The 26,552-nt window shown below is 41.0% G+C and overlaps 2 protein-coding genes across 6 annotated transcripts in view; one reads left to right on the top strand and one right to left on the bottom strand.

The window, feature by feature from the left end:
* The window catches only part of DCTD (dCMP deaminase), a 58,475-nt gene extending 38,165 nt beyond the window's left edge, over positions 1-20,310 (bottom strand). Inside the window, exons 1-2 of the mRNA XM_076336459.1 lie at positions 20,247-20,310; positions 4,724-4,826 (exon numbers count right to left, since the gene is read on the bottom strand). Coding sequence (XP_076192574.1) covers positions 4,724-4,773 — 50 coding nt within the window. The 5' untranslated portion in view covers positions 4,774-4,826; positions 20,247-20,310. The remainder of the gene's footprint in view (positions 1-4,723; positions 4,827-20,246) is intronic.
* The window catches only part of WWC2 (WW and C2 domain containing 2), a 106,634-nt gene continuing 100,081 nt past the window's right edge, over positions 20,000-26,552 (top strand). For all 5 annotated transcript variants that reach the window (XM_076336458.1, XM_076336456.1, XM_076336454.1 and 2 more), the window contains exon 1: positions 20,000-20,340. In XM_076336458.1, the coding sequence (XP_076192573.1) occupies positions 20,210-20,340 (131 nt within the window). In that variant the 5' untranslated portion in view covers positions 20,000-20,209. The remainder of the gene's footprint in view (positions 20,341-26,552) is intronic.

Raw genomic sequence — 26,552 nt, 5'->3', positions numbered from 1 at the left:
TACAAAGCTTTCAAGACATCCAGAATTTTTTTATAAGTCTTTCTAATAGGTTGGAAGAAATAGAATAATGTTTTTAATAGGCATGTAGTGAAGGAAGCTATGAAAATGAAATGAGGGTAGAAGCAGAAACGGAAGCAATCTTACTACTGTAAAAAGAGGACTTACTGCGAGTTCCTTGCTTTATGTTATTATATGGAGAAGAATTAATATATCAAAGGTACTTATTGGTAGCTAATTTATAACTAAATAGTAATCGGCTATGGTCTATATGGTGGTCTTAAAAATTGTATTTTATATTCTCTACTTTTGTGAACAATTTGTTTCATCCCCTCAAATTATAATTGACAAAAATGATGTTTCATCCATGATGTTTGCAATAAAAATAGTATGGCTTCAGGCATCAACTGACAATGTTACTTGCTGAGCACAGGGAAATCATTAATCTTGAGAGACAATCAACTGCTAAATCAATTATAAAAATATAGGCGCTTTCAGTTAGCTTTAATTGTTCATTACCACAAGAAACTCAAACACTTGGTGTAGCTGCCTAAGGCACCAGCTAAGCAAACCTATGATGAAGTTCCAATAGTTTGCATGAAAGTGAAGCTAAAATATTTGAGTAAATCTTATCCAGGAACAAATTAGTAGAGCATGGGTTGCTATACCTATCATAGCTACACCCAACCTCTATTAGCCTCCTCCATTTCTTCATTCCACTGAAATTTGAAGCACTGAAATGTAGTGGTAGGTCCTAGTCATAGCATTTATGTTTGCTTAATAACATAATTTATGTTATGTCATAGCATCTAGTTTTCCATAGAGCTGCCTCACTTTATTCTTGTGGTCCACCTCCCTCCCCTAGGGAAAAAAACAAACAAACAAACCAAAAAACAAGCCAGAAATGCAAAGGAAGAAAGAATTAGCTGATGTGGATGGGGCATTACCAAGTCCCTGTGAAGTCCACGGGCCATACCTCAGCCTGCTGTACAAGAAATTCTAGTTACAAGCATTAGTGAAGGAATTTTTCCAAGTATTACTGCAAATCACAATATTCCCTTTAGATTATCACTGACAGAATTTTAAAATATTTACATTATTTATCAGCTCCTGCATCTCCTCATCTAAATGTAAGCTGTAATCAATAAATCATCAATACCTCACTTCTTTATTCTGCAGGATCTAAATTATGCAGCTTTCCATTGTTTATATATATATAAAAAAATGTGTATGTGTGTGTATGTATATATATGTAATGCCCAGCCTTTCCAAACCCATCAGAAATAAACTTACTTCTAATCAATAAAGGTGTACCTATCATTTGGGAGCTGTGACTACTTCTATATACTGAGTAATGAATTTAAATAGCATAGGATAAAATGGCAGAAGTTGTTTATGCATTCCAACTCTGCAACCTTACAACTTTGAAGATGAACAGAACTAGGTCCAATGCTTAGGCAATGATTTTCTTTTATTGCGAATTGTGCGCTTGTCACTCTCTTCATGTGTCATGAGAATTGAGAATGCTCAAGATCTCAACAGAGGATAGGACAGAGTAGAGTAGAGTAGAGTAGAGTAGAGTAGGTATAAGTTAAATCTTTCTCAGTTTCTGCAGTGCTTTTAAAAGGATAGAATTGTGGGATGCATTACTACCACAAAGTATCTTCCCCTTCCTGCTTTTCTAAGCTTTGAAGTGATTAATAAGGAATGGTAAAACTTAATAAAAACAGAGTCTTTGTTTTTCAGTAAAATGCTTCCTTCAGGAAAGGTGAGATGGTTAACGAAGCAAGAGTAAATGTTGAAGATACAGCCTGGCATACTTTCTGTAGTGGAAGTCATGTGGGGCTTGTAGTAGGCCTCAGGCTGGCTTTTTGCGTACAGCTATACTTCACCCACAGACTTGAATGGAAGTTCAGTTTACTTAGGAATTTAATTAACTTACTTTCAAACCATAGGGAAAAAAACCTTTAAAACTTCTTACTATTACCCCCAAACTTATTTTAAAGGTGTCTTTTGATCAGAAAAACTAACCCATTAATCTGAATGACAAGTATTACTGTTCTCAAAACTAAACCACTTAAAGAGTCTGGGAGTTCTTACGGAAAAGTTTAAAACTATTATACCTCAAATTAAAATTTGAAAGTATTGTATATTGAGTTGCCTTTTTTCTTCTCCCATCATTTTTAATTACTAGTACATTTGCATGAAAATAGGATCTTTATTTCTTGAAAGCTCATCTGCTCCTGCTGCTTATTCTTCATTGAAGATGTCACATGCAAAGGGTTAGATCTTCAGGTGAGGTAGAAGCAAGAGCAGATGTGCTTGGAAGAAAGTTTTTTATGCAAATATTATTTTTAATAAAAAAGAAGAGGATAAAAATTGAAAATACATGCTCTGAAAGCAAAATTCCAATATCCCTTCCAGGAGATAGACATGTATTACAAAAGTAATTTTGAACTTTAAAACTGACTATAGAACATGAAAATAAAATATGAAACCCTAAAGATTCACTAGATCACTGTTTACTCAAAAAAGCCCCCTAATTTGATACTCATGCCCTTACTGCACAATAAGGAAACACAAGGCCCAGGCAGTCAGGTTCATTTAAGCCCATTTAAGACTTTTCCTATACAAAAGTTTCTAATTTTTGATGGTCCTTTCCAAAACAAATGGCTGATTTCTATCTGAAAAGAGGCATTCGTATTGTAAAATCAACCAAATGCTTATGCCTTAGTGTGAAGAAACCATGAGCAGCCAATACTGAATGAACATGAACTATGAACTACCTATTGGCTCCTCCATGTGCAGATCCAGCTGAAACACAGCGGTGCAACACTTTGAGGGAGTTTGCACCGCCATGTGTCTGTGCTTTCAAAGAAGACTGAAGGTATTTAACACCATATTTAATATATGACCCCTGCTTCTATTTCTCGATAATGTAGCTTGATTCCAGCTACCAACAAAATTGAGTACATGAAAATAGTAATGAGAGCCTGAGCTGTATTAGAAGTACGAGAAAAGCCATGAAAGACTCACACACTAAAATAAAACTGTTCTGCTTTAAAAGAGCTATTGTGCTCTACCAAATGTTATTGAAGATTAACTGGTCTTCGGATAGCTCTGCCCAGGTAGGTAATAAAAACGGCAGTTACATTTGACAGTCATTGCAACTGCCTGCAGCCTATCTGGGAAGCATCCTGAAGTTCATCACACTCCAGGCACCTGACTGGTGGTGAGAGTAAATCAGCTGTTATTCGTCAGGTATTCCAAAACTGTACACAAAAATTTGGCTGTGTAAATAATGTTTTGGAATGACAAAACGGCACTAATAATTTCCATGGTCAGATCCTCAGTCCATGTAGGGTAAACTAGAGGCAGTGCTGCCTCTCTGCTGAAAGGGGGCACCACTTGATTTGGGAAGGGAAGGGAAGGGAAGGGAAGGGAAGGGAAGGGAAGGGAAGGGAAGGGAAGGGAAGGGAAGGGAAGGGAAGGGAAGGGAAGGGAAGGGAAGGGAAGGGAAGGGAAGGGAAGGGAAGGGAAGGGAAGGGAAGGGAAGGGGACGGTTGGGTTTATAACATGAGTCCTACTAAGAGAAATACAGCTCTGCCAAAGCTCCAGAAGTGGTATTTGACCTCATTTCTTGTGGTACAGAAAATGCCACAGAGGCAGAGGCAAGGCTCAGCAAGTATTTTACCTGCAGCCAGGAAAAATTGACAGTGGACTCAGATACTCAGATTAAACTCTGCAACATAAATGAATTGCTACTAATAAAAACAAAGCACAGAGTCCCTTTTACATTGTTTTATCCTGTTTAAAAGACAAACATTTGCACACTGCAAGCCTCAAATGGATAAAAGCTACCATGAGAACTTATAAGCCATCTGCTAGCTTCCTAATGAAGCCAGTAACTATTATTGTTTACAGTTGAACACGGGGGGTCATGTGTATTTGCTGTAATGAAAGAATCAATGCATCACTGCAGATGCTAAAAGAGAACTTTTTTTTTCCAGACGGCTAATTATAAATACAATAAAATAGCAAATTAAAAAAAATCTGTTCATCTCCATAGAGAAATAGTGCTTGGCACACCAAACACAAAATGCAGCACTGTTCTGTTTTCTAGTAGTCTCCACTTGACAGACTCGGCTTACAGAAACAGAATCACAAAAAGTTACTCTTCAATACTTAATGAATAGCTGATCACCAAGGAATGCTTACTCCCTAATTCTCTAATCTTTACAGACCTCCTACATTATTTAATTGTATTGTTTATCTGAATGTAATGATGAAGTGTGCATTAGCAGATATCTCTCTTGCTGTTTCACCCTGTTTCTCTTGCTTGAAGAAGAGACGATGACATATGAAAACTTGGCTCAGTTGAGCTATTAAAAATGTCCTGAAGTTTCTTGGATTTTTCAAATGTTGGTTGAAGAGAAACTGATACGCTAAGCTGAAACTGATACAATCGATTTCTGGCTTACTATTTCATCACTCAAACAAAAACACACTTACAAAAATACACAAAAACTTACACGGTAATATTCATTCCCAACATTTAGCAAAAACAAAGAATGATAAATAATTGGGCCTTTGTACCTGATGGAATTCTTAAATTCACTGAAAACAAGCCACTCGTTTTGAAATCTTGTTAATGGCCTTTATTTGCTGTATAAAGGTATCTTAATTTCAGGAAATTTCCTAAAGCCTGTGAGTCAAGAGAGCGTACTTGCTTTGCTGAGTCGAAACACTGCAAATGACTCCTCGTTGTCCTCTCATACCATCAGGTCCATGGCGCAGCCTTCTTGCAGCTCGTACTCTCCTTGTTCCACCTGCAGCATAAGCAGAGGTACATATCTATCACAGGACTAAAATGCAGTACAACATCGTAGCTAGCTGGGTTGAAGTAGACAGGAAAGCTGTATTATTGTTGGTACCAAATCAGTAAACCCATAGGAAAGAAAGGGAACAAACAATATTCCTGTTCTACAGTAATAAAAACTTGTAGCAGGTTGTACTCAAGGCAGAAATAAAGCAAGCTGTCAGCAGGAGAATACTGCTGCTTTTTTTAATTTTGTCTTCGTATCGTGGTGATGGCCAGGGAGAGGTAACACCAGGCAGACCAGAGTGGGCAGCGTTCATTAGTGAGGTCAGAGAGCCCAGAAGAGCATCCCTGGGCAAGACCTATTAAGTCTAATGCTTGGTTCCCATGCCGCATGCTGCCGCTGAGGCTCCTACGTGTCACCTGTTCCCTGCTCCCAGCCAAAACGTGCCTGCTTTGTCAGACGTGACCAGCTGTGTGTGGTGGAGGGCCTGGGAGCCCCAGGGAGGGGCCCCACTGCAACCCTTTGCTGCGGCCCCCTCCTTGTCCGATGGCTGCATGCCTGCAGCCAGCATGCACGGGCAAACCTGTCGCGTGAACCACCGCACGTGTTCCTGAGGTATGCACGCACCACGAGCAAGTGGCCTGAGCCACTGGGTAAAGAGAAGATGGAGGGACCTGCTTAGCATCCAAAGCTTTGCTTTGCTTTGGCAGACGTGGCTAGACCCCTCCAGAGAAAGCCAGTGAAAGAGCCGAGTGACTGGAGTACAGAGGAGGATGAGGAGAATAATTTAGTTTCAGTTCCTACTCTGACAACGTTTCCATCTTTGTGGAATTAAGTGAATAACTTAATTTATATGTCTTAATTCTCTGTTTCATAAAAAGTCTGAGATAATACTTTCTTCCCTAAACCATAGGCAAACGTTTATGAATATACTTGCTTCCCCAAATTACAGGGGAGTTGCAAGAATTAATTAGTTAATGTTTGCGAAGTGCTTTGAAGGCAGAAAGCACTCTATAAATGCTAATTATTAAATCAAAGGTTTATCTGACTTTATTACTAAACCACTAATAAAATAAGTTACATAGCTGTTGCAGGTTGGAAAAGGCACTTTTACTGTCTAAAAGATATAAAGGTTTTAATTAGCGAATGTTTTGAAAGCGCTTTGCTGAGGAAAAAAATGCTAACTGTTAATAAAGGTTTTCCCTAATGAAAACGGCTACAAAATATCAACTCCTGGATGCTACTGTAACTTCTGCATATATTATCTAAAGTTTTGTCCCATGACAACAATATTTTTATTTGAGGCACAAGCTTTGTAATATTGATGAAAAAAATCGTGGTTATGTTTGTCAAATAAATGTTCAGATGCAGCAAGAGATTAAAGGTATCATTCTTAGCAGAGAATAGCAAAACCTAATGTATTGTCAAATTATACATATGTACACATACCATTATTTTTGCTATTTAACTTAAAGTTGTATTTTGCTAAGCTTCTGAGCTTCTGCTAATTTACAAGGTTCAGCTCTTCCAGACGCTCTACTGTACCTGCACATATGTGACCTGTTATTTACATGTTACCTTAAAATCTAAGCACGCAAACAGATTTGAATCTTTTATGCATAGGCAGTTAGAAAGACTGAATTCTGAAAGTGCCTCAAGCCTTCTGAAACACTGTGGATCTTTAGGTTTGTGTAGTTTCATCCTGCCCAGAGAAACCTTTTGTTCACCTGTTTGTGACACTTGTTTCCCCTCTAGATTTAATAATATAAACCTGGTATAATAATATGAACATGTTGATCTATTAATATGAATATAATAATTAATGTATTAACATAGTTGGTTCTGATTCATCCCCTTCCTACATACATTTTAGACATGAACTTGCTTTTAGAGCCTTCCAGAGTCATATTACTATTATTTCAAAATTATCAGATGGTAATCAGTATTTCTCAAGTGCCTAGGCTAGTGGTTTGAAAAGAAGTTTGACGGTAGATCTTGATATGCTTAATACCTGTTGTAATGTCTGCCTGTGGCTGTAGAAAACATGAAACCTTGAGCAATAAGAAAAGTCCTATTAATCTACTTTGCTGAGAGGGGAGAGGCATGCCAGCATCCTCCCTGCTTGAAACTGTGCTGATGGCAGAAGATGAGGATGCAATCAGCCAGGCCCACTCAGTGAAGCAATGCAGCCTAGCTGCCAAGGCAGAAGCTGCCCATTTCCACAGTCCGGGAGAAAACCACCTCATGCTGTTCCTAGTGCTCCCAGCAGGAAGGAAAGGTCCAGGTGTTGCTCCTACAGAAACCAAAGGGGTCTGCTGCTTTCGGATGTCACAGACCAGTGGCTCCAAAAGGTCCCTCTCAAACACCCCCGGGCGAGGCGGTAGTATGTGTTCATTAATTTGAGCCATAAATCGCAATTTCATATGGCAGGAAAATGTCCAGAAGATGATATGCTACAGCAAGGGGTTCTGTCCATTTCTGTGCTTTTACTATAGCTCTTCCAGGCAGATGGGGAGAGTCAGAGCAGCAGCAGGAGTGACAAACCTTTATCACTGCATCGATTTGTTAAGCTGTCCCTGAAGGAAAGATGACTGAGATTTTTTGGAAAGGGGGCAGGAGGCAGGGCTGGGGACAGGAAGGGCCGTCTAGGAATAGATGGGAAATGAAAAGTGTTCAGGAGACTTGTTAAAATGTCAAAGGGGTCCTTAGCAGAAGAAACTCAAGACTACTGAATTTCTCTAAGCCCAGGTTTTTTTGAGTGTGTTTTCTTGGGTTGCAAATTTACCTTATAAAAGCATAATCATTATATCTTTATAAAACAACTCCAGACTAACTAATAAACAGATAGTCAAAATTATTTTGTAGTTAGTCTAAAATTACACATTGTGAAACAAAGTACCAATGACATAAAGCAAGAACAGTAGTGCTGAAGTAAGGTCTTGAATGATATTTTTGTTGTTATTATTGTAACTATTAACCCTTATTTTTAAAAAATTATAGGAAATTGTGTGGCCTTTCTGGAGAAAGTTTATGGATTTTAAGATTAATGGATGGTATTAAGATTATACTAAAAATTGTGACAAAAGAAAAATAATCCCTTTTTTATTTTTAATGCTACATTTATTAAATCAAAATGGACTCTGGTAAAGTAAAGGTATACACAAATCCTTGTTTGGAACACCTTAAAATGTATGTCAACTTCCATAGACTAATTTTGATGGCATCAGAGCTCAAAAAGACAGGTCTACCTTCAGTCCTGTATTTTGACTTTGTCTAGGTTCACATTCTGGTATCACCAGTGGTATTGGTCCAGTCACAGATGGTAACAACAGAATTAGAAATAATGCAGAAAAAAGCAGACATGCTCAAGAAATACTTCCGTCTTGTAGCTGAGGAAAAGGCACATGAAGTATCAATAAATGATGCTGATAAAATACTTCCTGCTCTGACAGTAAATTGTGAAAAAACAGGTGTGATGGCACTGGGACAGGCATTTAGAGCTTTGGAATATGATGGACAAAAGTAAACAATATGGGTTTCAATAGGAAAAATATTGAATCATGTATCTGGGAAACAAGTATATGGGTTATCTTTGGAAGGCAGTGGCCTTAGTCCTGGGAATCCCTGTCACAGAAGAAAAGCTTAGGTCACAGTAGCAATTCTTGGGCACAAGTCCCAGTGAGGTGCTGTGGCCGAAGGAGTTAATCCAATCTATGGCCAAAAAACTGTGGAAACTATAGTAGAAGTGGATAGATGCCACATATCCCTATATTTGGCATTAGTGTGACTATTGCTGGGGAGTTAGTTCTATTTCTGATATTTCAAACTGAAGAAAGATCTCCTTTAACGGGAGTGGAGTCAGAGAAGAGAAATGAAAATGATTAAGGGACTGGAAAGTGAGCTTTATAGTGAAAACTTACCAAAGAGGAGATTAAGAAGTGATTGATCATATTATGTACATTTGCAAAAAAGAAATAGTCATTTCCACTTGTGCAAGATGAGATTTAAACACATCTAATAAAATACAAGAGCGAAGCAATCTGACATGGAAATGTCTACCTCTTTTCATAGAATCATAGAATCATAGAATCATAGAATCATAGAATCATTGAGGTTGGAAAAGACCTCTAAGATCATCGAGTCCAACCGTCGACCCAACACCACCATGCCCACTAAACCATGTCCCTAAGCGTCTCATCTACACGTCTTTTAAATACCTCCAGGGATGGGGACTCCACCACTTCCCTGGGCAGCCTGTTCCAATGTTTAACCACTCTTTCAGTAAAGAAATTTTTCCTTACATCCAATCTAAACCTCCCCTGCCGCAACTTGAGGCCATTTCCTCTCGTCCTATCGCTTGTTACTTCGGAGAAAAGACCAACACCCACCTCGCTACAACCTCCTTTCAGGGAGTTGTAGAGAGCGATGAGGTCTCCCCTCAGCCTCCTTTTCTCCAGGCTGAACAACCCCAGTTCCCTCAGACGCTCCTCATAAGACTTGTTCTCCAGACCCCTCACCAGCCTCGTTGCCCTTCTCTGGACACGCTCCAGCACCTCAACATCCTTCTTGTAGTGAGGGGCCCAAAACTGAACACAGTATTCGAGGTGCGGCCTCACCAGTGCCGAGTACAGGGGCACGATCACTTCCCTACTCCTGCTGGCCACACTATTTTCTATAGCTATGCTTAGTTCTGCTATGTATAGAGCACTAAAATTAAAACCCAGTATTTGAAGAGGATGCAAAAATCACCTGCTTGACTGGCTTCAAATAAAAATTCAACAGTTACTAACATTCAGCTCTTTGGGTTTCCTGCAATCATGTGAAGGCAACCCTAAAAGTGATCTTTTCTATTTGGTTTGGTATTCCATTATCCTTGCTTACTTTAGCAATGTAGTTTTATTCCTACCTGCTACGTGTTTGCTTTCAAGAAAATATGCTCCTGAGACTTGTCCCAGAACAGTTTGCTTATACAGGTACACAGATTAAAAATATGAATAAGCCTAGATGCACATTGAGACAATCTCACATCTCAGAAATCACGTGTAACAATCCATGTAGATTATATCCCAGTGTTGGTCAGGAAAAGCAAGGCTTTGCAGAGGTTAAGAAGCCCTGTCGTACCCTGGAATTGACACTGTTTGCCCTGTACCCAGCTAGATGGTATCTGGAATAGGGGATCATGTTAAGGATTTAAATCATTGGACTAACTTCACTTGGTGTTGCAAAAGTATCAACTGTCAAGTAAAGCAGCAGAGAAAACATAAAGTTTTGACATGCTCATTACGGGTTGTCTTTCATCCACCATTGTTTCACTTTGGGTTTTTTTGCTATTTCTTAGTTTTCTGCAGGTCCTTCAGTTGAGTAGTTGACACTGTTTCAAAAAATATGACATGACAAGATATAATAATTATTCTGTCAGGATGATTTGGTACATTTGAATATATGAATCCTCTATAAATAAAGTGAAGGGATAAGAAAGAGAATTTTAGCTCTGCGGTCTGGTTTAAGGTCTTTGATTATACTTTGATTTGGAAATGTCATGGTTCACTGCAAGCTCACCAGAGTGAGTTTAATGGATTAGAATATGTTAGTAAAATGAGATGGCTGGAGAAGTGTATTCCAGAGATGTGGAATACTGAGAAAGGAGAGTAAACAAAATGACTGGTGAAAGGCCTCCGCTGCATTAAAAGGCAGTGTACACTACTTCTTCTTTCTTGCCTTACAGGATAAAGGGCAGGAGTAGCACTACAGGTTCACTACAGCAGACAAGTTTTCTCTGCGTTTAACTTTTCTTCATTTATGTTGATACATCAAAAAAGATCCCTTAAAGATATATACAGAAAAACATTAATCTTTCATGTGGCGTTACGGACACAAAATGTGCATATATGTGCTTTTGAGAATTTTTTTACGTTCTTTTTGAAGTTTTTTTTCTGAAACATGATTTCCTTCAAGGATTTACTTCATTCAAGAAAACCTCTTTTCATAAACAACTCCTTACCTTCTTCTCCCCTTCCCCAGTGTATTTCTTTGCCCCCTCTTACCAAAACAAAAGCTTGTCTTAGCTTGCTCATGATCTATGAAAACCACCTAAAACTTTAAAAATACGTATTTAATTGATCAGATCTTTGCTTTCTCTTAACAGCATCTTGGCACCTGTGATTAGTGATGTTACACGTAACTTGAGAACGGCTTTTTCTCTGCAACTAGTGTAGAAGGCACACTGATTCCAGGGGTGATGATGGCTCTCAACCTCCAGTTGCTTCTTCTTCTTCCAGCTCTCACCGGATGGAGCTGCTGGTGTGGCTATTGGTGCTGTTTCGAGGCCACCCAAGGACATGCAGCATATTAACTTCTGCTCAGAGCCCTTCATGAGCAGAAACCCAGGGCGAGCGCTCCTGTTTTGGCTTTGACCCTATTTTTCTGTCTCATGAGAGTGGGATGGTTTGAGTGGCGACCCCAGCCGCTGACTCTAACAGCAGATGTCACTGTTGGCACCGCGGGCCTTTGCCGGCTGTTCACAGCAACAGGTATGGAGGTGACTACAGCCACTGACAAGACTGTTCCAGGGAGTGGGGATGCGGGATGCTCTGGAGAAGGGAGCAGCGTGGTTGATATAGGTACAACAGCACACACTGGGGAGCGCAGCATGGAGACACACCAGCTGCATGGAGTAAGCCAGGTCCATTAGCATTAGCTCCGCTGTGGCCCCGGCCCTGGCAGATCAGAGCTGATGGCTGCAGAGCAACAGGACCGTCAGAGGGAGCAGGTGTAAGAAGAAAGGAGGTGGGAAGGGGAAAGCAAGGAACAGAACAGGAGCCAGCACCTGCCATGGAAAAAGGTGACACTACCTTTCCTGCCCCCACCCCCATCACTGATATATTAAAAATTACCATGAATCTTGGTTTAAGTATATGGGGTGAAACTAGATGGAAGCTGTAGAACAACCAACCCTTGTTCTGCTACATTTTGAAGATACAGTCCACTTTATTTCCTCGGGTTGAAAGGCCTTATTCTGCAACCTGAAAAAAAAGCCCAAACTAATTGTTTCCGAGCTCCTGGAGTGGGAAGCAGGCTGCCGCATAGAAGTATTGTACTTCTTTCGCATTTGTTATGTTCTGAAAAAAAGGTATCAATGGTTAAGTAACCAGAGTTTCTGTGCTAGTGTTTGAAAACACCATTCTTCTTCTTTTATACAAAAGAGCACTTTTATTTATTTCTATTGCTGAAGGTGGCATACTGAGTTGTGCAAACATGTATTAATGCTTCCATAGAAGAACCAAGGTCTTTTGTGGGTGATGACGTCCACGACACCACTGAAGGCTGCAGAGACCGCAGTCCTGAGGAGGTTTATCTCTTGTTCTGATTATCCAGCAAGACTAAAGGGAAAGCAGCAGATTCTGAACACCCGGCTGCTTGCTTTCAGGGGCACCTCTGGTCTAGAGTTCAAGATGCCAGTTTGAAGTGTAGTAGTTTCTTTGTTTTGGTATGTTTGAGTTATGTGGCATGCTTTTGTGCTCTTTAAAGATGTGGAGAAATGGGCAAATGTGAATCTCATAAAGTGCAACAAAGAGAAATGCAATGTCCTGCACCTGGGGAGGAATAACCTCACGCACCAGTACACGCTCTAGGCCACCTGGCTGGAAAGCAGCTTTGCAGAAAAAGACCCGGGGGTCCTGGTGGACAAAAAGCTGACCACGAGCCAGCGAAGTGCCCTTGCAGCAAAGGGAGCCAGCAGCATCCTGGATTGGTAGTGCTGCCGAGGTGATCCTTGGTGATCCAAGGTGACTGAGGGAGGTGATCCTTGCCCTCTACTCAGCACTGGTGAGGCCACACCTGGCATGCTGGGTCCAGTTCTGGGCTTCCCCGTACAAGAGACATGGACATGACATACTGGATAGAGTCCAACAACGGGCCACAAGGATGATTAAGGGACTGGAGCACCTCACATATGAGGAAAGGCTGAGAGAGCTGGGACTGTTCAGCCTGGAGAAGAGAAGGCTCAGGGGTATCTCATGGATATATATACATACCTGAAGGCAAGGTGCAAAGAAGATGGAGCCAGGCTCTTTTCAGTGGTGTACAGTGACAGGACCAGAGGCAATGGGCACAAAATGAAATAAGGAGGTTCCCTCTGAACATCAGGAAACACTTTTTTCCTGTGAGGGTGACCAAGCACTGGAGCAGATTGCCCTGAGAGGCTGTAGAATCTCCATCCTTAAAAGAGATGGACAAATTAAAAAACTGGACATGGTCCTGGGCATGTCTCTAGGTGGCCCTGCTTAACCAGGGGGGGTTGAACAAGATGACCTCCAGAGGTCCCTTCCAACCACAACCATCCTGTGATTCCTTTGGCTTTACATTCACACCTTTACAGAACAGCTGATTATCAGCAACAGCTCTGACACTTCATAGTCCAAGAATTATGTTTTAATACTTAAATTTTGCAGACTTTGCCTAGCTTCAAATTATTTTCTTTCAATTATTGCTCAGTGTAATTTTTTTTATGCTGTTGGAGGTTGTTTCTTTATTAGTGTATTTCATTTATGAACACGCAAGTACAGCTAACTACAATTTATGCTTTTGTTGTGTTTCTCTACCAAGAAATTCAAAGGAGAGAGCTATTGAAATATTGTCATGTGTCTTATATGTGGACACAAGCATTTCATAACATATGCTTGACCATATGGGATTGATAACTTTTATATACCACATTTCACCTGGGAATGAGATACTGAATAAAAGGAATTTTTGTATGAATTATAATCTTTCCCTTGTGGTAAGAAAGCTTACCCCAAGTATTTCTAAGACCACATATTGAAATAATAAAAATGACACAATGCAGTTCAACAGATTCAGCTCAGGAGCTGAAAGCATCCTATGTTCTAATCCCTATCCTATTTCATTTAGGTATTTTTTACTCCATCAAGTCACTTAACACATTTTTTTTATGTCCACTGCAAAGTGGACAGAATAATATCATGCTGTGTTCTTTAAATTTTTTCAGTCCTCCAAAAAGTGCACATACTGGGATTCTGGGTTTTGGATAACCAGACTAGAATGATAATTGCCATGGGATGATTCATGCAATTCAGCAACATCTCTAGCAGTCTAGCAGTACTAAATCTTGGTATTGATGCATCAGTCCCATTTTTGCTATAAAATTGCACAGATACAGATTTTATTTTTGCAGCATGGTTTTTAGCCTCAGTTAGCAATAAGATAGGATTGAGGTTCCTTTGTTGTTGGCCTGGATAGACGTCAAAGTACTTTGCATTCATGCAAAGAAACTGTACTTTTTTGAGGGGAAAGAAGAGATGAAAAGAGGGTGAAAGAGAAAAGCAGCATTTTTTTTCATATTATACTTTGGCAGGTTCGTACCTGTTTTGTGTTTCAAACAAGATTTTTCATTTGTTAGAAGAAAGGTTCCCTAAGCCTCTCCATCAGTCAGAGGATCATTTTTTTTGTAATGCAGGTGTTAAATACTCAGTCAATTAGTCCAGTCTACTTCATTTACTGCACTGTGTTTCTGAAAGTACATGGATGATACAGAAAAGAAACGTACTTCAGGATGTCATTGCTAATACATTCCTTTTTGTATTTCATCTGTTGCCGCCCTTAGATACAACTCAGCAGATGTACATTAAGACCTTTCCTTTGGCTGTGATGGGAGCACTTACTCCTTGCACCAGTCGAGAGGGACTGTTAAAAGCATTAGCTCTGTAAACCTGTGCACTTGTATACTACTTGATGGAGTATCTTAAATACTTGAAGAAATTAATCGCTGTTCTCCACCAAAAGAGCTGTTATTGAGAAACTCCTTCATTCTTCCCTCCCTGCCGATGAGCAGAAACCCTCTACTGCTGGCCTACTTCTGTCTTACACGCAGCCAAAAGAGAAGACCGGGGCTCTTGGGAACCTTCTTGGCTGACCAGGCATGCTTTTGTGGTTCTCCAAAGCCATTAGACAGCAGTGAATAGATGCCGCAATTCCATAGATATGATGAAACGTAGGAAAGTTAAATTTGTGTGTACAAGTATCAGATACATTAAAAAAATACAGAGAGACTGTTTCTATGGAAGATGTAACATCAAGACAACATACCAAGGCTGCATCAAGACATTCTGTGGGAATATGCCTCAGAGGCTAATTTGGACCTCATCAACCCTAGCTTTGTGGAACAACCAAAATTGTCCATCTTCTTTTTGCTTTGTCCACAGAAATATCAGCAGTATGAATCAGAGTTAACAGAACTGAATGCTAAGTTAGTTTAATGAGTGGTTTGGGGTGAGTTTGAGAAGATTTTACCATGAAAACATTACTCACATTTCTGTAGTTAGGTTTGAGGCAAAGCTCTTACCACATCATTTCCATTCTACCTACCCTAAACTTTTAATCAGACTAACAATAAATTAAAATTGTTCTGTGCACTTATTTTCAGATTTATAGGATCAGGATTATGTCTGCAAGGACTCAAAATGTGTAATTGCTCATTACTTTCTCCTATGCATGCCTGAAGGCAAAAATAAGGCCAAAATTCTGAAAAAAGCTAGTATATATTAATTAGAAGCAGAACCCGGTATGGTCTTTTTCACTGATACTCTGGGAAGTCTTTGCAGGACATCCTATTTTAGCAGCAAGCTGTCCAATTGAGTATCAGTGGAAAGAGCAGGCTTTGGAGTAAAGAGAAAAGCTGAGTGAGCATAAATATTATCAAACATTATCATAAACATTATTATGTTCTCTGGCTCCATCACTTCTGCAGAGTTTCATCATAAATTCAACCAGAAACAATATTATTCAAAGATCTTTTACGCTCAGATGTATACATGCATCAGACGCTGACAATAGTATAAGTAGCACTCCTCCTTTCCTTCCTCATGCATGTATACTGTTTTTCTTTACAGGACTTTTTAACCCTTTTTAAAACTAAAAATCTCACAGCATAAAGGATTCCTATTTTTTGGTGGGGTTTTTTTGGAAAACGTAGCTGTCAGATAAAATTCACTGTTGTTAAATAAATAAATATTTATAATGCTGAAAATACTATTTTTTAGAGTTCTACAGTAGCTATATGTGAGGGAAGTCAGACTTGTCCATATTTGGACAACAACAAACACTGTGTTTAAGTGTCTAAAGAAACCCAGCATAACTAATATCTATTTTCAAACATTTTTGTCAGATGTTTTTAGACATTAATTCTGTCACCATACTTCATAATTCATTCTGCACTCAAATTCTGTTTGAAAGCAGTGGAGGCTGAACTATGTGGATTTTCAGGGAGACAGCTGTGGCTCTTGATTCAGAGCCATTTGTGGATAGTACAAGTTGTAACAGCTGTAAATTTCTTCAGGGATGTCACTCTAGTGGATCATCAAGTTAAGGGAGTCTCTTGTTATGGAAGGACATGGTACAAACATGCCTTTTTTGATCACAGTCAGTCCCAAGAACAGATTTACTGTGAAAAAAGAAGCAACCAGAGAGTATCAGGAGATTAACTACACTAGTACAGACTGGAGTAGGGGATGCTTCTTGTTACGTGACAGGGCACAACCATTTGCCTTTGCAGACCCCCTTTCTGGATTCAGCCACTTCCACACTTCTGTTTCAAATTTTTGCATAGACATTTTTTCTCCTAGCTGATAACAGTAAGTAGATAGGACACAAAATAGTTATTATTCTAATTCCCTTTAACTCAATCCTTTAACTATGTACTACTTATAACATGAACTTCTCCAGACCTGTGAAACATGCATATGCAAAGCAAAAGAGAGGAACAATTAGCTCCTTTTCATTGAGCATATCTTGTTATTTATCATACTTACTGATAAATACTTAAGTCATGCCATAGCTTTCAGACAACTCCTTCATATGCACCCTTCTGTGTTTTGAATAAAGCATGCTTATATCTTCTGAACTATGCTCTTATGCAATTAAGCCAAACAATCTGTGGTATGCTGTCAGCTGACAATGTCAGCACAAAATGCTAGGCAGGTTATCAGTTGAGATGTAGGAGGTATACTTGCAGAACTACTTTTATTTAGAATTTATAGTATATTTTAGGCTAAGAAGGATCATTATGAACATCTGTTCTGCCTTCCTATATTAGACATATGAAAAAATATTAAAGGATAGTGGAAGAAATTATTTTCTACCAGTCCAAATTGCAAAAGAGCAAAAACCAAGAGGATAATTGGATTCTGTTTTGTACAACAGCAGTCCTTCAAAAAGCTAAATGTTCTCACTGGTAATATTAAAGGTCTGGCATTTATTTACACAAACATTACCTACTTTTTGTCAGTCTGACTTAAAATATTGTCATTCCTAAGTAGTCCTAAACTGGTATTCTGGACTGTAGACTCTAACTATAAATACAAACACAATGAAGTACTCAAACAATGGAAAATGGAGGGAGGAAGGGGAGAGCCTAACACTTACCATGCAGGAGTTTAAGTGTAAGCACATCTGTATATGCACTTACAAGCATATATATAAAAATTACGACAATTATGCAATGATCTTAGTATACTTATTTCCAAAAATTAAGAACTGCAATTTTGATCTATTTGTGCAAATGAAAAAATTGATGTTTTCTGATGAGAAGTTTTACCCTGGTAAAGATGGTTATAAATCAGATCCACATCCATGTGGATCTCATCTGACCAATAAACAAAGATGTGGTTCTGACTGCCTTGGTGGTGCCATAATTAACTTCAGGGGAAGTACTGACATAAATGAGGTTTCAATTTTGTCTTGGTATTACAGATTTTCTAATCTCATGCTTTCTTTTGCATGGATTATTTAGAGAGTAGGAGTATAGGAGTGCTGCTGTATAACAGGCCTACTTTTTCAGGATGAAAAAGGCTGTATCATTATAAAAGCTGCTTATTAATGCCGAAGATAAGTAACTGGCAGCTAGTTTCAGAAAGAAAAGTATATCCTCTATAGCTTTTTATCAACTTACATAACAAAATGTTTTATTGGTAACTCAAACTGAACTTTAAAAGGGAAAAGGAAATCCAGTTTATCCTGTCCCACAACTGTCACATGTACCTTCTCACTGCAGGATGTCACCTATAAACAAGTTTATAAAATTAGAGTAGACTATTTAAAAGGACACAAACGTAAATGGATAGTAAAAGTGCTTGTTTTCCACCAGTGTAAAAAAGACTGGACTTTATAAACCGATCAGCTCATTGAAACTTAATATTCTCAATGAAAATAAATGTCTGTCACTTTAATAGGCAATGATCCTGTTGCTTTCCCTAAGTGGCTGAACTCTCATGGATATCCAGAAGTTAGAACGGCTCAGTTTTTCTCCACTGTTAACCACCAGGGCCTTACTTCATGTACATAGTTTCACTGCACATTACCTTAATGCAACAGATGTAAAATAAAATCTTCAAGACAGTCTGGAGCTCAACATACAGGTATTTTGGGGAGGCATACGAGCCGTTTGCAGATATAGTGTTACAGAATAAAATAAGCAGGATGACTAAAATAATAAAGGTCTTAGCTCTACCAGATTGGCAATTAGCTAAATTAAAATCATATCTTGCTGGTACTTATTTCTATGTAGGAGCAGATCCAACAATGGGACTTAGATACCTGTAAATTAGTTACTGCAATGCCTGTCAGCTATGTGGCCTCTGAAGTGGAATCCAAAAACTTGTTATACACTGAACAAGTCCAGTACTTAATAAGTGTAAACCGTCTCAGAAGAATAATTCATAGAGCTGAATGCTAAAGATAGTTATAATGGAGTAGATAAACAAAAAAAAAAAAAAAAAAGGAGGAAAGAAAAAGGACAGCTCTGGGTCCCAGACTTCCTCTCCCAGGAAAATTTTGTTACTTTAAACCAGTAACTTTAAGTGAAAAGAAATAAAACATTCTAAGAAACAGGGACTAAAACTTGGGTTACCTAAGAGTCTTAGCCACTAAACCAGGGAGTCATATTCCCCCATAGGCGCTCTACTTCTGGTGCCAAATCTTGAGAATCAGATACAGAGGCAAATTAATAGGGCTCATTAAGTTACCTTCTATCAGCTGAACCATGGTAACCAGCCTAGAGTACTCTTCTCCTGTGGCAAATGTGAGATAAACGCACAGTAATTCACACCTGGTTTCTATACTTAATGCGACTTAGCTGCCTACTTTTTAGGCCAGAACAGTTGAGGGCACAAATAGTGCATGCACGTATTCTCCACCGGTGCTTCCGTTAAAAAGAAAAAAAAGGCAGTAAGTTTAGGTACTTCCAGGGTTAAAGAAGGGTTCCCTTTTTTATTTAATTTTTGAACTCAGGTATTTTAAATGGCAAGGTCCTTTTCAGGAACCCTTGAGCCTTGCTGGAGTTTACCGAGAGTTCACAAGGATGTGAAGCAAGGTTAGCGGGACCTGAACGGAAGGGAAAGGAATCCTCTCGACACCGCCACGACTCGGGGCACGGAGACAGTGGTAAAACTGCCTTTTCCCGGGGGGCGCTCCCCGTGCCCCCCCAGGGCCAGGGGATTCCCCGCGCCAAAGTCTCCCGCGCCACCCGATGCGGGTCCGGCAGCAAGTTCGCAGACAAAGAGACGCGCCGCCGGTCGGCCGGCCCTCACGCCGGGGTGCCGCAGCCCCGGCCACTGCTCTGCAGCCCTTTCGCGCCGTTCTCCGCCGCGGGGGGTGCGGTGGTGACTGCGGAGGGCTCCTGCGCCCTCCCAGCTGCCCAAAAAGGCTGCGGGGACGTGGCCGGAGCGCGTAAGCGCCCGGGACCTGAAGGCGCGGGGGCACCGGCGGTTGGCAGCCTGGCCCGCGAGGCCGCCGTTCTCCTCAGGTGGTTGTTTCCTATCCCCACACCGGCCGAGCCCCTGCGCGCCGCGGGCAGGACTCCTTTGGAAGCAGGAGGGGCCCCCTTGCCGCCTTTCCCCCCGCTCCTGCCCCCTGCCCTCCGGCCTGCCCCACGCGCTCCCTCGCCGGACGTCTTCTGTCCCGGATCCACGGCCCGGGCCCGCCTAGCCCAGCCCGGCGGCGGCGGCAGCGCCGGCAGGGTTAACCCTGAGGAATGCGGCGGGAGGAATGTGCATGCAGATGAGATGGATGCTAATCTTATGCTAATGAGCGGCGGCCGCCCGGGGCTCAGCCGGGCTCCCCGCGCCCAGACGGCAGCTGGGCTCCGCCGGCAACCCCGACCCGAGCTGCCGCGGCGCGGGCAAGGCGGCAGCCCCGGCATGGTGGACTGAGACCCGGCCGCGGAGGAGGGCTTTCCTGGGCTTCCGCTCCCGGCCCGCCGCGTGCCCCCCGGTCCCCGCTCCCGGCCCCTTCCCCGTCCCCCCAGCTCGGGTGGGGGCTTTTCCCGCTTCCCGTCTTTCTTTCTGTCCCTATGGAGCAGCTACCCCCGCCGCCCGACCATGCCTAGGAAAGCGGGGAATGGGCAGCTCCCCTTACCCGATGGCTGGGAGGAGGCGAGGGATTACGACGGCAAAGTCTTCTACATCGACCACAACACCAAGCAGACCAGCTGGATCGACCCCCGGGACAGGTGGGTGCGCGGGCAGGGAGCTGGCGAGGCCCGGGGCCGGGGGGTGGGCTCGGAGCGGCGCTGCCGGGCCCCTCGCCGCTGGGGCAGCTCCCTCGCGGAGGGACGGGGCGGGGGGGTGCGCCGGAGGGCGCCCCTCTCGGGACGGGGGAGCGGGGGGAGGGCAGGAGAAGCCCCTGTTTGCAGCCGTGCCCTCCTTCCCATCGGCATGGGTACAGCCTGTTTTTAAGCCCGTTGTGTGAGCTGATGTTGGGGGGGAAGTCTGTAGAGCTCTTCCCGGAGGCGACGGGGGTCGCTGGCGTTCGGGGAGTTCCCGACAGGTACCGAAGTTTGCGAGTCCCTCCCAAACCAGAGGCGCTGGCTCTTGGCCATCCCTCTCCCCCGGGCGCCGCGGTGCAGGGCCGCCTCCCTCCCTCCCGGCCGGCGGAGCGTCCCGGACGCCTGTCCCTCCCGTGGCCCTCCCCCGGCCCCGGGGACCGCCTGCCCCGCGGCCGGCCCGGTCGTCCGGAGAGGTTCGCGCTGCTGGCGGAGAAGGAGCCGGGGCTGCAGGAGGCCTCGTGTGTTCGCTAGGCCTCAGCAAGCCCAAATCCTCTCAGCCCCCCGCCAGCCGGAGCCCGGGGTGTTTGCTGCCCTTTCCAGGTCTAAGCGCTGTAAATCGGCAAACCTCCTTGGGAAGTGCTTCAGTGAGCGGGGTAACCAGCTCAGGCTTCTCGCCCAGAAGTCACCGGCGCAGGTCTTTCAGCTGGGGAGGCGTTCTGGCTCTTTGGGTAGGCTTCAATGGCTGTTTTTAATAGCTGGATGATCGACGCCCAAGATACCTATTGTAAAACGTCTATTTTGTCCAAAGTGGTCCTGAAAAGTCATTAAAAACCAAAACTGTGTGTATTACGAAATACAATGTTGCTATTGAAAACAGTGCGGGCTAATTATCAAAAACTTTTAAAAGACGTTATAAATTTATGGAACAAGCTGCAGTGAATTATAAATGAAGGCCTTGGTTTGTATGTCTCTGGTGAAATTAGAAAAGGTAGTTGTGATGAAGCTTGCTGGCTGCAAGTTGCATAGGGAAAGTTTTGACAAGCATCATATGCTGTGTTAGGCCTGCTTCTCTGTCCTACTTGCTATAACAGCAAATTCCAGTAGTGGCAAACTTAATACTTAAATTCCTTTGTACTTCAAAACATGTTAAATACCTTGTAAATATTAGTGAGGTGGTAAGGTATACAGGACAGTGTTATTTATTACACCTGGCCGTCTCAGATGATTGTGTATTTATTTTTTTATGACAGACAATAAAAACTTATGTTTTTACTGTCACTAGAAATAGTGGATTTGAAGTTTTGTTTAGTTTTAGACTTTTAATTTGTGTTTGCAAAGCAGAATACAAGATGGTATGACTGAGGTAAAGCATAATGTGACATTGGAGTGTACATAATACGGCCTCATGAGTATACTAATTAAAAATTTTTTTTTATACATTCTGTAGTCCTGAGAGGTTCAAGAGTATTCATATTTGGTGGTAAAATTTGAGTCTTCACTCTCATTAACAGAGTAGACAGCTAAGTGAGTAACGCTTGTGTGTTTGCCATCCTATAGGGATAGGATAAATATTGTTTCATTAATATCTTAATTACAGGTGAAAGAGAAATCAAGCCCTGAGTCTTGATAATCTGTAACGAGAACTAAGGAAGTAAAGACCTTTTTCAGAAAGAGTGGTGTTTGAAATAATTGTTAACCTGTGTCAGTCATGCAAAACAAACAGAAAGAGAGATTTTGCCTTAGGTGCTTGAGAGAGTCCATGCTTTAGTGTACATGGCTCAACTGTGAAGCTGAATTGCCTGCACAGAAGAGAGACTGACAAGCCCATTTAATGTGCAGCTTACAGTATTTGTATTTACAATATCCATTTTTACAGTCTGTATTTGTATTGGTGCCCTGATTTGGAAAAGTGAATAAGAAACGCGTGAAAGTCCTGTGATGGCTTTGCTCTAGATTCCATTGCATCTTCCAGGCATTTAGAGGACATATGTTTGGAAACCATACAGGACGTAATTAGGGCTTGCTGTCAGAAAAATTAAAAAGTGATCTTCCAAGTTTGTCCATACAATAAAATCTGGATTCGTGCTGTTTCTAAAACTTAAATTGTCAAAATGAAGATAATGGATTCTACAGAAAGACTGAAAACATGTTCCCTTGTTTGAAGGGAGTAATAATAATTTTTTTATAATGTACTTGTGGAATATTCTAGTACGTGGGCTCCTAAAATCTTTCATTGGTAAAGCAAGTGTAGAATAGATAAGTTTTTATGGACAATATTCCTTCTGCTGTTGTTACACTGCATTCCCTGGATGATTGCATAGAAAAGTCACGCTTGATGTTTTAAAATAATTTTTATCTTCTTTGATTTAGAAGATACAAATACTGAAGCCTAGCGCTGTGGGACATCAGCCATATGTCTGTGGGTTGCCAGGTGTATTTGAGCACAATTAGGAACCTCTTTGTTACTGGTTTAAAATATTCATGTCTAGAAATAAGCTGACAGTTGAAAATGCCATATTTCAAAGCTGCTTGGAAAATTCTGTGTGTGGTGGTGTTTTTTTAATATAGTGATGCTTTTTCTCATGTGCTTTTCTAGACTGTTGTGATAGTACATGTATTTGTACTGCTTATATGGTGCAGATCTGTTAATATAATGATAGCCTTGTGTACAGCTGTGAAGAAAACCTCAGATCAGCTTCAAGCTTGGGGCTCAGTTTTCAGTTTTGCCCACTTCATTTATCTGAGTAATCCCATTGACATTAGAGAAGCTCACACTTGTAAGGGCAAGAGTGACTTGGCTTGTTGTGTTTTAGGAGTGTTGTGGAAGCTATTTGAATTGCTCTGTTCTTCAGGGATTTTTAATGTTTTGCATTATTCAACAGTGATTTTTCTCTCCAAACACTTAGGGTACCGTGTTGATTTGTTTTGAAGACTGGTGGCCCAAAAGAGAAGACACTTTAAGATATAAAGTGTGAGAAAGAGAAACGTAAAGGCAAGAATGTGGGAGTTGTAGTAACATTTTCACTCTCTAAATAAATAGATGTTATTTCTTTGTTTATGACTCCTCCAAGCTACAGCAAACTGACAACTCACTGATCTTGACAGTTCTTCTGAAACTGGTTTGTTGTAAGAAGGGAAATAGCCCAAAATATCAGTTGTATCCTGCTACTACTTGACAAAGTTATAAAAAGCCAACTATGGACTGAGGAGGATGAGCCAGCTGAAAAGGTGAAAAAGGGTTAGAGGAATTCATACTTTTTCAAGTTCCTGGGATACTGAGCTACAGTAAGGTGTTGGTGTGGGGTCTTTTTTTTCTGACAGACAATTAAGAGGGGCTTGGGGTGGAGACAAATTTGAAAAGGAAAATTTTTCGGTTTTTCCATCATTCAACACATTTCAAGTAGGCCTCATGTTTGTTACATTCCTTGATGGAACCAACAGAGTAGAGCACCAAGGAGTGGCATAGGAGATAAGAATCTCAGTACCCTCAAATCTTCAGCAGTTGGATGATGTTTTGATTTCTCACCAGGAATGCAGGGCTTCTCATAGCTTGGTTTCTACACAGTAAATTGTCCATGCACCGCTACTCATCACCACTGACTCAAAACAGTATCTTTTTTAATAGCTTGCCTAAAATGAGTTCCACATCACAAATTCTGAAGCTGCAAGTGATCTTTATATAAATGTTTATCTGTACTCCTGTCAGAGTGGTAAGGAGTGAGCTGCTCTGAAAACAAAACTATTCTTTCTTTCTGGCCCCTTTTCACTTCTCTTTCCACTGAGGAGAAAAATCTGTTTAAAATATATTTGTACATTTGAAAGAGTTTGTAGTATACTTTTGTTAGAATGTTTCTAGAGTACTTGCTAACTGTATAACCAAGGAAGTGCTCAAGAAACATTGGATGTGCAGAAACCAGAGAACTTTACGAGTTACGAGATTGTGAAAGAGTTTTCTTTGTGCTGATGTGGAGAGGGAATGCAGTTTTCATTGCTGCTTTCATCTTTTGGGGAGGTGAAAACACTACAATTTTTATCATGGAATTCTGTAACTTGTGCAAGATTTGTCTGAATTAGAACCTTTATTAGGTTTCAGCAATTAAACATTGTGTGCCCTTTCCCCTTAGAAAAAAAGGGCACTTTGTTTCTTACTTTTTCACTGGAACTTGCTTTCTCTTGTCCTTTGAACAGCAGAGGCTGTGAGGAGGGAAGATACTGAGGCTGTAGTTACTTGAGCAGGGGGACTTTCATCCTGTCTCTTTCCTGGGCACTACCGTAGCTCAGGGGTGCTTGGTAGAAGGCTTTTAGTTGCAGTAGAGACTCGGAGAAATAGGAGGCATGTAAGATACTGTGCTGGTGACAGTTAAAGGTAGCAAATAAGAGGCAAGCAGAAAAGGGAGTAGCATGATGGGAGGCATCATCAGAGATTGGAAAATACATTTGGATTGATTCTTTTTTGCATGGAAGTAAGCTGTGTTGTGACAGATGAGTAGAATAACTTTTGCTATCTGAAATGTCTGGTGTCTGAGGCAAGTACAGTTCTGTGTGAAATTGGTGATTGCAGGACTTCAGCTAAAATAGGAAAAGCTTCTGAAATGTTGAAACTTCTGGGTGGCTGGGAGGGAACAAAATTTAGGCAAGAAATAGGAGTATGATTCATCTATCCTTTGAAGAATAATGGTGTTAAATTTAAGTGTTACTCATTACATTTTGAAAGGGATGGATCTTAATTCTGTTTTAAGTGCAAATCTTAACATTGCTGATTTAAGGTACAACTAGGGCAACTACCTGATAAATCCTTTCTTTACAATGCTGCTTCCTAAGAATGAATTTAATGGCAAACCGTCACTGAAAGGTTCCCTTTCTCATTCCCTTTCTATTTTCCCTTGCATCTCCCTTGTTTGCTAGTAGCTGAGGAGGGAGTGAGGCTTTTACGTTTGTGGTGGCATGGAGCTGTTAAATGATTGCCTCAACATACCTTATGAAATTCTAACCTTAATAAGAAATAGTCACCTGCCTATTTTGGAAAATCAGTAGAGGATCATTTGATGATACTCCAAGGTGTACAACTTGCAATAATCCTGTAGTGAGATAGGACAACGGTTTTTCCCCAAATATCTTTTTCTGCCTTGTTTCATCCTGTAGTATCATTTGCTGGTTTTTATCCTAACTCCACATAATTTGTTCCTGTCTCCTTGTCTGCTCAGGAATGTGCATATTCCCTGTGAAACTGTCTGGTATCTCATTCCGGTTTCAGTGACAGGTTGAGAACTGCTTTTATTTAATTGATGTATATTTATTCAAAATAAAACCCGTGATGCAAGTAGTGAACTCACAATGAGAGACTAGCTGTGTCTGAACTTCTGACACCTTCATTTGTTTATCCAGTGTAAAGTAGAATTCTAATATTACAGTGCTAATATAGCTGTGATAGCATCAGACAGTGTTAAATTACATAGTGATTGTCTATGTGGGTTTTTTAACCAGTCTGTCATTTGCTTGGGGCTATGTGTTGTTGATTTTAGCATTAGTGAAAATGACTATGGTAACTCTAAGATAACGCTTTTATTCTTTATTTCTCTGGGAGTGATAGGCCTGCACTATATCTTTCATCTCAGAGTATGTGAAGTTAATAAGTCAGGAAATGCTACAGAGTATTTGCTTGTGTATGCAAAGTATATACCACTGGTTAAAGCCAAGGACTGTGACCTGGTATGTAAAGTGGGGCAAGTGGTCTAGACTGTGGTTTATCCAGACCTATGTCTGTAGTACTTGCCTGCTGGGGCTATTTCGATTAAAACCTATCTTGATTTACAAGATAGCATTACTGTAGTTGTCATGCACAACGTTAGCCTTAATGAGAAGTTGTACACATGAAGGAAAAAGAGACCTTTTCTCAAGTGAATGGAGCTGAGGTGTTTGCTAGAGATGTTGTCCTACTACAGTATGGTTAAATGAAGGAATCCTTCAGAACTATCTTATATTTTCAGAGAAGGGAAACTGGCTTTACTTTGAAGCAATGGCTGTGAAAGAAGTTTTCATTTTTACAGGTAAGGGTCGATATAAGAGATCAAATAGGACAAATTATTTACAGCTTTAGAGATCTGTACAGATTACATTAGGAGTTCTTGTTTTCCTCCAGTTAAATAACTTGTGTTCAACCCTTTGGTTAAAATTCT

Source organism: Aptenodytes patagonicus, chromosome 4 (assembly GCF_965638725.1).
Source record: "Aptenodytes patagonicus chromosome 4, bAptPat1.pri.cur, whole genome shotgun sequence".
Taxonomy (NCBI): Eukaryota; Metazoa; Chordata; class Aves; order Sphenisciformes; family Spheniscidae; genus Aptenodytes; species Aptenodytes patagonicus.
The sequence above is the reverse complement of the archived record's forward strand: the minus strand, read 5'-3'. Positions and strand labels throughout refer to the sequence as shown.